This window comes from Selaginella moellendorffii, unplaced genomic scaffold (assembly GCF_000143415.4).
Source record: "Selaginella moellendorffii unplaced genomic scaffold, v1.0 SELMOscaffold_8, whole genome shotgun sequence".
Taxonomy (NCBI): domain Eukaryota; kingdom Viridiplantae; phylum Streptophyta; class Lycopodiopsida; order Selaginellales; family Selaginellaceae; genus Selaginella; species Selaginella moellendorffii.
The window spans coordinates 2,168,132-2,183,642 of record NW_003314269.1 but is presented as its reverse complement, the minus strand read 5'-3'; the positions used below and the strand labels follow the sequence as shown (position 1 = coordinate 2,183,642).

Genomic DNA, 15,511 nt, shown 5'->3' with positions numbered 1-15,511 from the left:
AGTTAAAGAAATATTTGATCATTCAATTGGTACCAACTTTTGAAATTGGGCACAAAAAACATTTTACCAGAATTTGTTCCCTAGCACTCAAGAATTAACTAATTATATGAATCAGACACCAAAGCTTCCATGGTATATGCCACCATATTTCTACCGACTAGAAAGTACTTCAAAAGGCATTCAGCGGAAGACTACACGGCTTGTAGCCTATCGCAATTGAAGGTGTAGCGTTTCCACCTATAATCGAGCAAACGTCAAAGCGAATCAGCTCAAAACACTGCGGTGAGAAAGTATTCGAAGAGCAGCGTGTTGCGCTTCCTTGTGTTTTTATGATGCAGGGACCCAAGCTTGACCTCCAAACCGAACCCTGTCCTCGATCTCTCTTCCCCGGCACAAAAAACAACTACACGCGACAGAGAGAGAGAGAGAGAGAGAGAGAGAGAGAGCGAGATACTTCTCTCTATTTCCTTTGAAGATCGATAGCTCTCGCTCGCCGGATCGCTTTCACAGGTGTCAATTGAATCCACCTATCGCGTGGTGGAGGGTAGCTTGGGCGTAATTGCAGATCGAATGTCAAGTGCGTGGACACAAACACTCCGGAACTTTTTTGCCGACTTGTACATGCGATCGAATTGTGTTCCCACCTCGTGACCTCCTCCAACACTCAACAGGATAAAACGCTTGATTCTATGCTCTCCTGCTGTGCAGAAGAATGGCTCCCTCCCTGTCTTTCGAGGCGGCAATCTATCGGTCAGCTGGTTCTGGTTCTTCCGGTGGTCGGAACTCGATAGCTTGTTCTTCGCGGCTGGAGACGCACCGGGTTTCGTCCACTCGCCGTCGTGCCTTGTGCTGCGCGCTGGACATAACGCGCGACAATGTTGCCACTGCTGCTGTTGCTACTGCTACTGCCTTTCCACGGATTGACCATGTCGAGCAGCAGCGGCTTGGGATCCTCCCGTTCTTGGAGAACAAACGAATCCTCATCACTGGAGCTACGGGCTTCCTCGGAAAAGGTGGCACTGGCGTTCTGCTCGAAACGTCGTGTATGAGTCTGCTCTCTTTGTTTTTCCAGTGCTTGTTGAGAAGATCCTGCGTGCGCAGCCGAAAGTGAGCAAGATCTACCTTCTCGTGCACGCTGACAGTCACGAGAAGGCTCGGCAGAGACTGGAGAAGGATGTAAGTCGCCTCCCTGCCGGAGTTTTTGTTTCTCTGAATCTGATTTTTCCCTGGCAGATACTGGAGTCGAGGCTGTTTGAGCTGATTCGGGAGGAGTATGGGGCCGACTATCGCCAGTTCATGCTTGAGAAGCTCGTTGCCATCCCCGGAAGCGTGGAGAAGAACGATCTGGGACTCGAGAAGCACACCAAGGAGCAGCTCCTCAGCCAGTTGGACGTTGTGGTTAACTCAGCCGCGACCACCAAGTTCTTTGAAAGGTTGGTTCTTCGCGGCTACGTACCAGTCTTGCGCTGATTTTGCAATTTCCCTTTCTTGGCTGTAAGATACGACGTAGCTCTGGCCGTCAACACGAAAGGACCGCTAAACCTGTTGGAGTTTGCAAAGAAGTGCTCACGGTTGCAGTTGTTCCTGCACGTCTCCACTGGTAAGTGCCGCAAGCCGCACACGATTCTCGTTTTGATACATCTGGGTGACAGCATACTCGAACGGGCTCAGACAAGGAAGAATTTTAGAAAAACCTCTCGCTAGCATGTCGAACGGTATAGCTCCTCCTCTGGACGTGTGGAAAGAGATTGACTCTGTAAGAAACATAAAAGCCACTTCTGAGGAACTAAAAGAGCTGGGAATGCAAAGGTACGCGGTCACTGGGAGGTGTTGGCCTTGACTTGTAATGCCGCAGAGCTCAGCTTCACGGGTGGCAAGACACTTACGTTTTCACCAAAGCTATGGGCGAAACGCTCGTCACCCAAAGCAGAGGAGACGTTCCCGTGGTCATTCTTCGCCCGTCGGTGGTGGAAGGAACTTCCGCACAGCCATTTGGAGGCTGGATCCAAGGCACAAGGTACGTGAAGTATTCCCACCTGCATAGCGAGCAAACAATGTGAGCTTACACAGGATGATGGACCCAATGCTTCTTGCCTATGGACTTGGCCACCTGACGGGTTTCTATGCTGATCCGGACTGCGTCCTCGATGTCGTGAGTTGCCATTTTGCTTTGTCACTGCTGTCCGCTGACAAGTTCGTTTGTGGCCTGTAGATTCCAGCAGACATGGTTGTGAACTCACTTCTGGCAGCCATGAGCGTTCACGCTGGACGCCCCGGCCTCAGTGTCTATCACGTTGGATCTTCAACAGTGAACCCCTTGACGTTCCGGGAACTAGCAGTGTGTACCGAAGAGTATTTCCAGTCCAATCCAGTCTTGGATGAAAACGGAAATCCTGTCGAGCGCAGGATGACGTTCTACGACAACAAGTTGGCATTCTCCGTCCATAAGTTTCTCTGCTACAGCCTCCCGATCCATGTAAGACCTCCAAACTTTCTTGCCTTAAATTCTTGTTATTCTTTTCAGGTTGCACGGTTATCTGGCAGCCGCAAGCTTCAAAACTCTGCCAAACGAACCGCTATCCTCGCAGAGAGACTTGATCAGCTCGTAGAAACTTATTCCGCTTACACTTTTTACAAAGGACGGTGAGCTATCTTCTCCGAGATTCAACTGTGTTGTAACAGCTTTGAACCTGCTTACAGGTTTGATATAACGAACACCAAAACACTGTACGAGCAAATGCTGCCCGAAGAAAAAGAAGGTTTTGGCTTTGACATCGGGTCAATCAGATGGAATGAATATATAACGAATGTACACCTACCAGGGCTCCGGAAGAACAACCGGAGCACTTTCAACACAAAATTCCGTTTGATCACCATGAAAGAGTCCATCCAAGGATTATTCGCAGTTTAAAGATCTAATTGGCAGAAGATATTGTCAATACTGTAATGTACGTAACACTTACCAATTCTTGCCCTCAACTTTTCATCGTACATGACTGTCTCCTGTCTGAACATCAGCTTCCTCGACCTCCTCAACTTCTTTAGCTTGAGCAAGTTCCTTCTTGATCTGTTCCACATAAAGGTCGCCAACCTTGGGATCGTACCGTGCAGCCCGCTCAAGATACTCCAAGGCTGCAAATTTCTGTCCGTCCTGGCTCAACAAGCTGAAATAAGAAAAGGAAGAAAGAGTTCAGAGATCAGCGTGTTTGAAAGATAGGTACCTTCCCAAAGTCACAAGGGCCACATTATATTTCTTTCGGGAAGCGCCATCCTGAGGTTCTTCCATGCTAGCCACGCACTTGAGCGCAGCTGTGGCCTCGCCTATTTTACCCTGCAAGCAATATAGTGAATTCGGTAGCCATCGATGGAAAACACCAACCTGCTTGTACAGAGCGATTCCAAGCGCCAAGTAGGCTGAAATTTGAAGCTTATTGTCCTTGGCCTGTTAAACAGATAAACACAGTAAATTGAGACAAGCTACACACGCTTCGGATACAACGACACCTTTGAAGCTGCTTGAGCAAGCAAGTCTGTTGCTTCAGCCCATTCACTGGCGTCTGTATGCAACTTTCCCAATGCGAAATAGGCTGTCGCATTTTCCGGATCTTTTTTCAGAGCAGCCCTGCCAGTTCAACGATGAAAGACACGTGATACCAGATGTCAATCACGAACACTCACTTCAAACATTGGACTGCTGCGTCACGGTTTTTGCGAACGACATGTTCCGCAGCGAGCTGCGCAAATTATAAAAGTTCACCACATTCGAACTAAGATAAACTTACCTTTATAAGAGTCTCGCTTTGAGAGGCACGAGGATCAGCAGAAGCTTTAGGTGCAACCATCACGGGCAAGCCTAATCTTTTTCGAAAATAGCTGCTTCTCAAACATAGTGTCTGAAATCATAAACGTCAAGCGCGAAGAAGCTGAATAAGAATTGCTCGGCTTATACCTGTGCAAGAGAGAACAAAGTGTTCGGGAGCCAGTACATGAAAACACCCTGCAATAAAGCTTGAAGATCAGAACCAAACCAAGCTATAAATACCTGAGGGAAATAAAAACCCGAGATACAGACTGGAATCACACAGAAACGCAGCCACCAGCCGTAGAACTGTTTGAAACATAAGTACGCTGCTCGAAAAATAGTTTTCTTACCGAAAGCAAAGATCCCACAATGCCGGGCTTTGGCTCAATTCCTTTCAAAGACACCTACTGCACAATCGCTAGATTTGACAATAGCTCCAGTCAAAAATTACCTCGATATGACAAATGTATGCAACGGAAAGTGATATCGGTAAGAGAGCTCCTAAATCTCCACTGACAGGAACAGTTAAGTCTGTAAACCATAGAGCACCACCCTGTGCGGAGAAGGATCAGAAATATTTACAAAGCCAAAGTTGTTACTGACTGTTTCAAATCCAGGGTACTTGTTTATGGCCATGTTTCTGATCGCTAAAGTCCAGGATATGAAAATAGGCACCTGGTGGAGAAAAGAATAAACGTAAATCTTTTTGTTTTCATGAAAATCTTACTAATCTTACTTGAACGAAAAGAGAAGCAAAACACCATGCAGGACTGGGAACTCCAAGCTCCTTTCGTTTCTGAGAATAGAGCTTGAATTGCTCTAACTGCGTGACACCACTCCCAGGAGGAGGAACTGGCGAGGGCACTGGACGTGAAGTGTGAGAAGTGAGATCACAAAAGGCCATAGTGGAGCTTACATTTTCCAGAGAGTTGCGCGAGCTGGGCAGTCTTTCGTAGCTGGATCACAGTAACAGGGAAAAGGGCCGCCCTCACAGCAATTGTTGATCCCGCAAGGACAATCCACCTGATCAAAAGAAAAGACGTAAAAACGAAATATTTGAAACGAGCACGAACATACCAGGGAGCTCCAGTTGCAACGTGAACGCTGTCCAGGAACGTAGCCACAAGGCTCACCGGACCTCTAAAGATCGTCCACAAATTACTTGTATCCAGATGAAATGCGTCGCCAATAGCCGGATCCCTCAAGATTTCGGGCGCTACCTGGAATTCCTCATCGGCGCCTGACGAGAACGACCGCATTGGATTCGTAATCGCGGAGGAAGTCGCGATCGGCATCATCCATGGGCGCCTTCGCACCAGCGCGCTCGCCAGACACCTCGCAGCCATAGCCTAAAACCCTAATCGAAGATTTTGTAAAACCCTAAACCAGTAGGGCTAGGATGGGAGAGAGCTACGACGGCACCGCATTGCTACTCGCCGTTCTTGGATCTGCCGCTGCCGGATGCGCATGCGCTGTCGTAATCCGCTTCATCGCTGGATTTGTGCTGGCTGTGTGGAGATCAGTAGCATGGATCTTGATCAGGAAGAAATCCAGTGTCGCGAGTCAAGCGAAGCAGCAGCAGCAGCAGCAGCATACTCCTCCGCCGGCTAGAAAGCGGCGAGTTTCTCCCCCTCCCCCTTCCCCTCCTCCTCGTCCTCCGGCGATCCCCGATCAGGAGCTTGGGAAGAAGAAGGCAGCGCCACAGGTGAAGCCTAAGGTAATATCCAAGAGCTAAGCTAGTGCTTGAATTTACTTGTAGGATCTTTGGAGAAGGTTTTGTTTCTCTTTAGTTAGTGTAGAGACTAATGTCTTTGATTCTCATATTGCGCAGGCACGGCCTACTCCTCGGCATCGTTTGGAACTCAACGCTATCAAAGGGCATGTCGATGCTATCACGGGCATTGCATTCTCGTCCAACAGTCGTGGCCTTGCTACAGGTAGAAAAAAAAATCAGTTTTTTCGATGTCTGGAGTATTTGACATGATTGTTTGATCTTCTTCCAACCAGCCTGTGCTGACAGAGTGGTGCGCATTTTCAAGCTGGATGATCCCACCAGCAAAAACTTGCAGTATGTATCGTTTGCTTTTCCGGTTTTCTTTGTTCTATCTTGCCTTTCGTTTTGCAGTGTTTTGAGGCTCAATGTGCCCCTTGGCACAGTTCCTACTGGGGTAGCCTTTGGAGATGGACCAGGTGCTGCGCAAATTGTGGTGGCTACTCAGGACATCAACGGGTCCGGGCTTCTCATGTTTGGTGCTCCCGAAGGAAAGGGTGCTGCGCAAGCAAGAGAGCAGGGAAAGGTCCCGCCGCCAGAAATAAAATGGAGGAAAACGCAAATCCATGACCGAAGAAACGTGCTAACTTGTGTTGGCGCTCGTTGCGAATATGGAAGTGGTGATGGCGAGAGTGTCTTGATCGCCACTTGTTCTGAAGGTGCGTTTTTTCTATCTGTGCTGTGGTTGGTTTTCTCACGCTTTTGCATGTTTTTTCCAGGCACCGACATCAAGATTTGGTCAGCAGGGAATGGCACCTGCGTGAAGACTGTAGACACGAACCAGCTTCAGAACACAATGGCTACGATTTCTCCGGACGGCCGCTTCCTTGCCGCTGCCGCTTTCACTGCTGATGTGAAGGTAGGCCTTGTTTCGATTCTGTACGAGGCTCTATTGAACCTTTTCTGGTTTTAGATTTGGGAGATCGTCTATGGGAAAGATGGGCAGGTTCGAGATGTGGTGAAGGTCATGCTGCTGAAGGGCCATAAGGTAACGACGTTATCGTAAACTACGTAATCTGATTCATGGTTTGGTGTGTAGAGCGCTGTCACTTGGACGTGCTTCACATGGGATTCACAGAAGATAATCACCGCGTCGAAAGATGGTTTCATAAGAATTTGGAACATTAACGGTACTAGCAGATCTTTCCATTCTCGTGTTGTACTGAAAGCCTTTTATGCAGTGAGATACCAGATGGATGAAGATCCCAAATGTATCAAAGTCTTCCCGATTCCATCGAGCGACAATGGCTTGTACGAGAAGATCGCCGTGTCCCCGGACGATAAAATTCTCGCTGCCACGCACGGGACAACTCTGACGTGGTTAAGCACTGCCGACGGCCAAGTTCTTGATACAGCAGAGAACGCACACGATGGTAAGTGCGAAGTTTTCGTAAATTCTAGTCGAGATCACTGATTTCTCGAAAACTTTACAGGTGAAATCACGTGCATTACCTGGGCTCCTCAAAGCGTCTCCACAGGTATATGAATCAATTTTTTAGAGAGGAACGTTTCGTGACGCCTTTCTTTCTTGTTTTCTTGCTAGATCAAGGCAAAGTTTTGATCTTGGCAACCGCGAGCGTGGACAAGAAACTTAAACTCTGGTCGCAGCCCCTTTAAAATGTTGAGCCCGCGAAATTCAAACTGACTGTTGAAATTGACGGCTGAGATTTATAAACTGGTGGCTTTAGCGTTCTCGCTAGGGTTTTTCGATCCCCGGCATGTTCCGGCGATTGATCGGCGATGATAGAAGCCGCGGCGGCTTGCGCCTCGAATCCAGGGGGCCGGATGGACGAATCGAAGCTAGACATGCTGGATCATCTAGCTGAGAAGAGGAATGCGCTGCTCAAGGAGAAGCGCAAATGCCTGAGGGACGAAGTATTGCAGCTCAAGGAGATCTTCACGGCGATGAAGGAGCACAGTGGATCGGATTATGCCGGCATGTGCAAGCGCTTGACAGAGGCCGAGTGCCGTCTAGAAAGGAATGTAGAGATCGGCAGCAACTGCAACGAAGAAGGAATTCGACCGAGTTCCAACAGTGGTGCCGAGAATGGGAATTTCAGCGGGTAAAAATGTTTGCCTCGAGAAAAGTAGGAAAGTCTTACGAGGAGATTGGATGAACAGCTCAAGACTTTGTGATATGCCAGGGCTTTCTGGGTGAAAGAGAAGATGAAAGAGATGGAAGAGAACTTGGCGCAATTCCAACAATCTCACCATCAGGTTGATTTTTTTTCTCCTTCTTTTTTTTTCTTTTCTTGTTCCGACTTTGCATATATGACCTTGTTCTCAGGTTGCCAAGGAAAACAACCTCATAATCGAAGAGCTGGAAATTGCAAAGTGTTGCAATGTCAAGCGGTATGCTATTGGACGTTGTTTTTTGATGTCGTTGATTTTTGTGTAAACTAGTTGTTTTGCAGTCCAGCTGACGCTGCCGACACGAGAGCTCTCGAGCACATTCTCAAGAGCGCCAAGAAAAAAAATGAAAAAAATGATACAGCCGAAGCTCAACTAAGTGTTGGTGACGCTGTGGCAACAGTGAATGAGTTGAGGAATGTGCTACAGCAGGCTGAGCCGCTAAAGCAGGTTGTCGACACAGCTAACGGACATTCTAACGCGACGATTGAGGGATTAAACCACAGGATCAAAGACCTCGAAAGTGAACAGAGCAGGGCGTTTTCCTATGGTATGCTGCTGGTTTAATCTTTTGACTCACGTCTGATGGGTCTTTTTGTGCAGAATTGAGACTAAAAGATGCGCTGCAAACAGTTTCACGACTGTCTGACGAAAATGACGGGCTTAAACAGGACCTTAAGTCAGCAGCAAGCAGATACATTGCTGCTGAGAAACAGTTGCTTGAGTCCTTCGACTCTATCAAGGAACTGAAACACGTTGTGAGCGACTTATCAAATCGTCTACGACGACCACAAGGTTGGTTTTTAAGAGTTTGGACATCTGAACGCTTGCTGCTGATAGGATAGGAGGCGATTTATTAGAAGATCGCAATTCCAGCTCTCTTTTGTGGAAAAAGATTGCCGAACTCGAGCGAGAGGTTTCTACAGGTTTGTCTTATAGTTTTTATGCTCATGAGGTTTGTACTCACCATTTTTACAGGTCAAGACAAGCTGCAAGATGCCATGTCGACGATTGCGCAACTTAAGGCGTCGAAGGCCTCGTTGCTGCGAGCTTTGAATGAGGCAGAGTTGATGAGAGAAATGTACGTGACAGCGAATGACCAGCTGAAACAAGCAAACCAGATAATCGAACAGCTTACAGAAAGACTGAATGAGATTGAGAGCGATCTCAACTCGGAAAGGGACAAAACACGTAATAAGCTTCGAGACACAGTGGCCAGCATCGACAGGGTAAACTTTCGACTTAAAAGTTCTCACGCGCTGAGGCTCAAGAACAGCACTGAACTGCCTCCGGACGCTTCGACGGACATTCTATCCATGATCACCATTCTAAGCAGCAGACTCTGTGTCCTCGAGCAGGAGCTGAGCGAGCAAGACTTGAGAAGGAAGGTTGAGAGTCCGACGAGACACAGCGAGCAATATCCCGACTGCTTTATGAAGATCGATGGCTCGCTCGTCCGTCGAGCTCGGGAAGAGTACAAGCTTTTGTGTTCAGGTAAACCAGTTCTCGCATCTTTATTGTTTGTTTTTCAAGTTTTTTCTCTTGCAGAAATAGCTGAGATTGAGTCGAAGAAACAGGCTGCCGCTGCAACACTGAAATCTCTCGACGAAAGTATATATGAAAAACGGAAGGCTCTGCAACAAAGCCAGCGTTCTGTGGAGGTTCACGCTTGTGCTTATCAGTTATGCCATATCACTTCGTTGTCTCTCTTCAGAGGACGCTCTCGGGTCTAGAAAACAACGCAGATGATTCCAAAAAGCTGGCAGAAATCAAACCAAGCAGCAGTGAAAGAAAACTTCTTGCTGGAGAATCCTCGGGAACTAAGGTAGTCTCTTGAACCCTCTATACAGGTCTGTGATGCATACTTTCGTTCCAGACTAGCAATGCTTGCAAGAGCATACAAACCGAGCATTCATTCCCGGAGAAGGAGCGCCACCTTTCTGGCCATGGCCTTGTGTGGGAGTTTGATCAGAATCGCAAGAGGGTGCAAGTGCCGAGAAAGAAGAAAAGGGACGTTTGTGTCTAATCTAGGGTTGGTGAGATGTAGCTATTACGGCTGGCCTGGCTCGTGCTCCACGTGAATTGACACTAATTAATTGGTTTACGAGCTGGTTGGCGACGTGCTGATCCAGTCCGCTCCAAAATGGCAGTCGATATTTGTGCACTAGTGTAACGCAGTAATTTATATTGTCCCCATAGTTGACAAGAGGAAACCACAAGAAAGCAGAGCACAGGGCGGGCGAGAATGGGAGGCGCAGTGTCGAGCGACGCTCAGATCAATGAGGCCTACAAGCGCATGAGCTTCAAGCACCGGATCATTTTCAGAGTGGGAAAGACTTCGTTGCGATTATGGATGTCTCAGAGACTAACTAGCTTTGCTCTTGTGTTCTTCCTCCTTTGTGATTGATGATATCAGATCGTCCATTTCGTCGACAAACACACGGCGTGGCACAAGCTCCCGCTTGTGTTCTCGCTGTTTTATCTCGACATCCGGAGGACACTCCACCAAAACTACAACTTGAAGTACGTCGGTCCTCCAATCTCAGAAGAAGAGAAAAAAGCCGCGCAGGATGATTGCATAGCTCCGCCTTTCCGGAAGAAAAAATCCGGTGGCGAGCACGTCAATGTCAAAAGTGGAGACTATGGATCATTCATTGGGAGAAATGCCTTTGCTGCAGCATCCGGATCCGAGGTCTCTCTCTCTCTCTCTCTCTCTCTCTCTCTCTCTCATTCATGAGATTCGATTTGCGTCGAGCAGGAACTTTTGGATCCACATCCCAGTGTTGTGGCGACCAAATTTCTGGCGAGAAAGGAATCCGAATTCGCGGACACGGGCAAGCAGTTCAACATGATCGCGGCGTCCTGGATCCAGTTTATGATCCACGACTGGGTCGACCACCAGGAAGACACAAAAGAGGTATGATTCGTGTGATCGAAGCCAAGGATTCTTCTCACGGATGATTTTGTTTTCGATCCAGCAAGAGATTGTAGCTCCGGAATCAGTCGCAGCGCAGTGTCCCTTGAAGGAATTTCGGTTCCTCCGCACGAAAGAGGACGAAACGGGCTCGCAAGACATCGCTTTGGGCCATAGGAACATGAGAACATCGTGGTGGTACGAAACTCTTGTAATTGGAGGGAAGTTTCATTTTACATTCTAGGGATGGGAGTGTTCTATACGGGAGCCACGACGGTGCGCTGGCGAGGGTGCGATGGCAAACTTAAGATTGGCCAAAATGGCCTCCTTGAGCGCGACGACCACGGCGTCGCCATCTCCGGCGATGTCAAGAACACCTGGGCCGGGGTTTCGATTCTCCAGGCGCTTTTCGTCAAGGAACACAATGCCGTGTGTGACATGCTCAAGGTGCGTGTGTCTCGATCGATCTCGAGCTCTGGATTGCCGCTAACTCGTGGCTATTCTCCGATATTTCGTTCCAGAGGACGCATCCGGAATTCGGGGACGAAGAGCTCTACCTTCATGCGAGATTGGTGGTCGCTGCCGTGATTGCCAAGATTCACACCATCGACTGGACTGTGGAGCTGCTCAAGACGAAAGCGCTCGACATTGGAATGCATGCAAACTGGTGAGCTTTTCTTCTTCACTTCCATCTTCTCCAGCGATTTCGACTGACTTCGAGAGTGCATCCAGGTATGGTTTACTGGGGAAGAGAATCAAGAGCTGGATCGGGCACACTGGATCCTCGCTGCTGAGTGGATTTATTGGAATGAAGGAGCCAATAAACCACGGCGTTCCGTACGCCTTGACGGAGGAGTTTACGTGCGTTTATCGCCTCCATCCTTTGCTACCAGACGACATTGTGCTGAGAGACATCACTGGCAGTGCGGAAGAGAAACAAACAAAGACTCCTCGAGCCACTGGAAAGAGGTACCTCCATCTCTTTTTTTTTCTTTTACCACTCCTGACTAAACTTTTTCTTGTGCTCTATAGAATTCCCATGATCGAGCTCATTGGAAGTGAGGGAGAAAAAACGCTGGGTAGCATTGGAAACGAGAGAATGATCGCGTCGCTTGGGCATCAAGCTTGTGGGGCGCTCGTTCTTTTCAACTATCCGCAGTGGATGAGGGACCTTCCCCAGACTGGAACCGACGGCATAAACCGGCCGAATCACGTCGACATGGCCGCCCTCGAGAGTAAGTTCTGTTCTTGCCAGACGCTTGTTGTCCTCGATCTTATCTTTGCTTCTCTGTAATTTTTGTCCCAGTTTACCGTGATCGCGAAAGAAAAGTTGCAAGATACAATGCCTTTCGGAGAAACATGTTGATGATTCCAATCAAGAAGTGGGAGGATCTCACCGATGACAAACAAACACTCGCCTTGCTGAGGGAGATATACGGCGAGGACGTGGAGAAGCTCGACTTGCTCGTCGGCTTGCTGGCGGAGAAGAAGATCAAAGGCTTCGCCATTAGCGAGACGTCGTTTTTCATCTTTCTCCTCATGGCCACCAGGTAAAAACTGCTAGAACCAAGTCACAGTTTTAACACATTGCATTGCTTTCCCACAGGAGGCTAGAAGCTGATCGATTCTTTACCTCAAACTTTAACGCCAAGAGCTACACCAAGGAGGGACTGGCGTGGGTGAACAACACCGAGAGCCTCAAAGACGTCCTCCAGAGGCACCACGGCAACTTGGTTGATAAGTGGCTAAACGCACGCAGCGCATTCAGCGTGTGGAGTGCGTGAAAGTTCCCTCGATCTTTCCAGCCTCCATTTGGTTGTGCCAGTACCTTCTCTTCCATCGAGACTCTTTCCTCAAGATATACTTATCTCATACGGCTCATACGTCCACGAACTGTATGTCAAGAGTTTGTGGATCGAGTTGCCAGACGTTGAGAGCCGCGTACTCTTCCAAGCATTGCCTGAGTTGAGCTTCCTTGTACCCCTGGAAATGAAACAAGCATTAACGAATAAAGAGAGCGGAGAACTTTGGCATCGCAAAACCTTGACTGAGATCTGGTTGAGCACATCTCCATACTTGAGCCTCAAGGTCCTCAGCCTTGCCGATTCGTCGCGAATGATAGTGTATATAGTGGAGATTGGATCCAGCCCGGTCTTTCTCTGGTCGTCCGCATACACCGAGAACTTGGACATTTGCATCAGCCTCAGTGCCTCATCAACGTCGCTCTGGACCACCGTGGTGGAAAACCTGAGACGCGCCAATGCCTGAAGATTTATACTTTAGTACAAAATGAAACCAGCAAAGAACAAAAGAAACCATCACCTCTGATATTCTCATTATGCTGAGCAGAGTCCGTGCGGTAGTGTAAGAATGCGGTGCGTTGCTCTGGGCCTCCTCTTGGCGCAAAGCTGCGTAGGCGCTGGAAATATATTCTGTCAAGGTACGCGGTACAAAAGGGACGACTCTTCTGGCCATGGCGACGTAAGCTCTGCAACAAAAAATCATGAAAAACTATTACCTTACGACAATTGTAGTGGGACCATGTACCTTAACATGGATGGTTCCAGCGGATTGCCAGCAGTAGGAGGCGGTACACCGTGTGTATGCACGTGAAGAACGTGTGTTGCCATTGCAGAGTCTATCTCTCTGTCTGCTCGATCTAGAATGAGCCACATTAAATCGAATCGGGAAAGCAATGCCGGTGGTAAGTTGATATTCTCTGCCGGCGTGCGTCGCATATCATATCGTCCCCTGCCGTTTGCGAAAAGAAAAGATTACAACATATCATTGATCATAAAGAGGATTTACCATGCTGGATTTGCTGCCGCAAGGATAGCGGTCCGAGCATTTAGACTAGTTGTGATGCCAGCTTTGGCAATGCTTACAGTCTGTTGCTCCATCACTTCATGGATAGATGTTCGATCTGTTTCATCCATTTTGTCAAATTCGTCGATAGCACAAATGCCCATATCTGCCAAAACCTTGCCAACAGTTCGATTGTCAGCACAATGCAAACTTTATGAGAAGAAAAGAGAGCATACCAATGCACCGCCTTCAAGGACCATCTCGTTTGTAACGGGGTCTCTGTGCACTGCAGCTGTCAGACCAACACCACTGCTACCCCGACCCGTGGTATAAACTCCCCGAGGAGCGATGGTTACCATGTGTTTCAAAAGTTGACTCTTGGCAACTCCAGGGTCTCCCATCAAACAAACATGCAAATCCCCTCGTATCTAAGACAATTAGCATATGAAGCAAGAAGGAAAGAAACAAACTACGAGAACGTACCTTCATACCATCTTTTAAATGGCGCGTTGGTGCTCCAACAAGAACCAAAAGCAATGCTTTTTTGACATCGTCATGACCAAAAATTTCCGGAGCTATGGAAAAGGATAGCCTGTCATAGATTTGCCCGTCTTGAGCAAGCGCTTCGATTGTGTCTTGCTCAATTCCACTAAGCACATATCTGTAAACAGGCTACTATTATAAACAAGAAAGATAAAAGAGAAACAAAATACAAACTCTTCGTAGCGTTTCTTTGTATGTTTTATGGACATAGCTTCCAGATACGTATCTGCTACGAGTCCTGCACGAATCGCCCGGAAACCGGTAAATGGAACTGGGAGGAAAATCCCAGATATCTCTACCAAGTCTCCAGGCCCGAGCTGCAAGGTCAACATTAAGAGTAGCACAGAAGAAGCCTTGAACTAAACACTACCTGACGAGTCAGTTCACCACGAATATTGATGGTCATGGATCGTGGTATGTGGCCTTTAGGGACATGCTCAGCTAGCTCTTGGATCTTGGCCTGTTGTTTTCAATGGTTAAGCGATTAAGAAAGAAATAAAATCTCTAACTCACCTCTTGGAACTTCAAAAACTTGGATGCTCTGAGCTGAAGTATAAGCCTCCCTTTGACGTTGTTGGTACGACACCTCGTAGAAGGACATTCCAGCAGCGGCATAAACGTGCGGGAAGTAACTTCCTATCAATAACAAATCAAAATGTAGCCACTTCAATCCAGATGCTCAAACCTGATATATCTCAAACCCGCATTCTTCACATGTGTAGACAGCTACTTGGATCAATGGTTTCACGTCCGAGCAACGAGTAACGATGCCTCTGACCTTGACAAGTTGTCCAATATGAGACGCTCTGACTTCCCTCAGCGCTCGAGGCTTCTCACTGGTGAGAGCTGTAATATGTACTTCACTGCAGGACAAACGTGAGATCCAGAGAACAAACTCACTACAAAGAAAGAACTCACAAGTATCGTTTGATCTCGGCAGGAAGCGTTTGACGTGGATCTGCATTGTCAGCGTTTTCACTGGGATCATTATTCCTTTGTCGCATGAGCACTTCATAGTCGTCATCCACATCGATAGGCACCGTGGGGTCGGGTAGAATCTCATCTATGGCCTCAGCAAACAATCCAAGGTAGCGCTTTGTGTTGGTCCGAATTCTTTGCACCAGCATCTCAGCGTCAAAATCCTGGAGAAGGCAAAGAGAGACAATAAGAACAAGAAAACGATCAAACGACAGACATCTTACATTACAAAAGTCATCCAGAGAGATATCCACCGAGCGCAATTTTCTATTGGCGACTTGTTGCTGAGAAAGAATGGAAGAAACGATGAGAAGCAAACTCCTCGCTCGCTTACCAGCATCTCCAGATATTTCATCCGCCCATCGGCATCCACAAAACTCCTGAGCAGATCCTTGCATTGCTCTGGAACAATCCAATCAGCGAATGCTGGCCGAGAATCGACTCTAGAAGACGCACCTTTGTCGGACTTGTAATCTGGAGTCTTGCCGGAGAACCGCGTCGCACCCTGGGAGCTCCTGGCCGCCATAGCCGAGCACAAAAACCCTAGAGCAAAGTTTTGGCGGGAAAA

The 15,511-nt window shown here is 48.0% G+C and overlaps 5 protein-coding genes across 11 annotated transcripts; 3 read left to right on the top strand and 2 right to left on the bottom strand.

Annotated features, from left to right (window-relative positions):
• The first annotated feature begins 497 nt into the window (after positions 1–497).
• LOC9632092 (fatty acyl-CoA reductase 2) lies at positions 498–3,437 on the top strand. 4 transcript variants are annotated; one of them, XM_024671871.1, is made up of 11 exons: positions 503–1,013; positions 1,073–1,176; positions 1,234–1,433; positions 1,500–1,600; positions 1,653–1,809; positions 1,856–2,017; positions 2,071–2,152; positions 2,213–2,476; positions 2,525–2,643; positions 2,701–2,948; positions 3,019–3,197. In XM_024671871.1, exons 1-10 carry the CDS (start codon positions 713–715, stop codon positions 2,909–2,911), a joined length of 1,701 nt encoding a protein of 566 aa, XP_024527639.1. In that variant the 5' UTR covers positions 503–712; the 3' UTR covers positions 2,912–2,948; positions 3,019–3,197. The 4 variants fall into 4 exon arrangements, with proteins under 4 accessions (XP_002967375.1, XP_024527637.1, XP_024527639.1 ...); XM_002967329.2 differs by having other exon boundaries at positions 498–1,013; positions 2,213–2,643; XM_024671870.1 differs by having other exon boundaries at positions 2,701–3,437.
• Positions 2,742–5,183, bottom strand: LOC112345357 (ALBINO3-like protein 3, mitochondrial). Of its 3 annotated transcripts, XM_024671873.1 has the most exons (15): positions 4,880–5,181; positions 4,719–4,825; positions 4,539–4,666; positions 4,406–4,477; positions 4,254–4,355; positions 4,153–4,206; positions 4,043–4,108; positions 3,950–3,997; positions 3,783–3,893; positions 3,679–3,734; positions 3,505–3,622; positions 3,380–3,442; positions 3,222–3,331; positions 2,964–3,164; positions 2,742–2,915 (listed from the first exon to the last, which is right to left on the bottom strand). In XM_024671873.1, the coding sequence occupies exons 1-14, from the start codon at positions 5,146–5,148 to the stop codon at positions 2,984–2,986; spliced, it is 1,485 nt and encodes a 494-aa protein (XP_024527641.1). In that variant the 5' UTR covers positions 5,149–5,181; the 3' UTR covers positions 2,742–2,915; positions 2,964–2,983. The 3 variants fall into 3 exon arrangements, with proteins under 3 accessions (XP_024527641.1, XP_024527640.1, XP_024527642.1); XM_024671872.1 differs by having other exon boundaries at positions 3,222–3,442; XM_024671874.1 differs by lacking the exon at positions 2,742–2,915 and having other exon boundaries at positions 3,085–3,164; positions 3,226–3,442; positions 4,880–5,183.
• On the top strand, positions 5,172–7,265 carry LOC9635402 (uncharacterized WD repeat-containing protein all2124). The gene is made up of 10 exons (XM_002967328.2): positions 5,172–5,519; positions 5,634–5,739; positions 5,810–5,870; positions 5,928–6,232; positions 6,293–6,432; positions 6,487–6,561; positions 6,613–6,703; positions 6,755–6,946; positions 7,007–7,051; positions 7,117–7,265. The coding sequence occupies exons 1-10, from the start codon at positions 5,202–5,204 to the stop codon at positions 7,188–7,190; spliced, it is 1,407 nt and encodes a 468-aa protein (XP_002967374.2). The 5' UTR covers positions 5,172–5,201; the 3' UTR covers positions 7,191–7,265.
• Positions 7,266–9,908: 2,643 nt separating this feature from the next.
• LOC112345294 (alpha-dioxygenase 1-like) lies at positions 9,909–12,658 on the top strand. The gene is given in 11 exon segments (XM_024671708.1): positions 9,909–10,029; positions 10,120–10,395; positions 10,462–10,620; positions 10,682–10,815; positions 10,862–10,909; positions 10,911–11,064; positions 11,139–11,284; positions 11,350–11,586; positions 11,650–11,852; positions 11,924–12,167; positions 12,224–12,658. Coding segments are annotated over 11 exon segments (1,860 nt in total). The 5' UTR covers positions 9,909–9,948; the 3' UTR covers positions 12,402–12,658.
• On the bottom strand, positions 11,553–15,498 carry LOC9635401 (DNA replication licensing factor MCM7). Of its 2 annotated transcripts, XM_024671707.1 has the most exons (16): positions 15,400–15,498; positions 15,278–15,345; positions 15,168–15,227; positions 14,884–15,107; positions 14,651–14,828; positions 14,479–14,601; positions 14,336–14,425; positions 14,140–14,282; positions 13,906–14,083; positions 13,659–13,850; positions 13,426–13,598; positions 13,165–13,368; positions 12,940–13,105; positions 12,660–12,881; positions 12,251–12,600; positions 11,553–12,174 (listed from the first exon to the last, which is right to left on the bottom strand). In XM_024671707.1, exons 1-15 carry the CDS (start codon positions 15,467–15,469, stop codon positions 12,496–12,498), a joined length of 2,196 nt encoding a protein of 731 aa, XP_024527475.1. In that variant the 5' UTR covers positions 15,470–15,498; the 3' UTR covers positions 11,553–12,174; positions 12,251–12,495. The 2 variants fall into 2 exon arrangements, with proteins under 2 accessions (XP_024527475.1, XP_024527474.1); XM_024671706.1 differs by having other exon boundaries at positions 14,884–15,227.
• Positions 15,499–15,511: the final 13 nt, after the last annotated feature.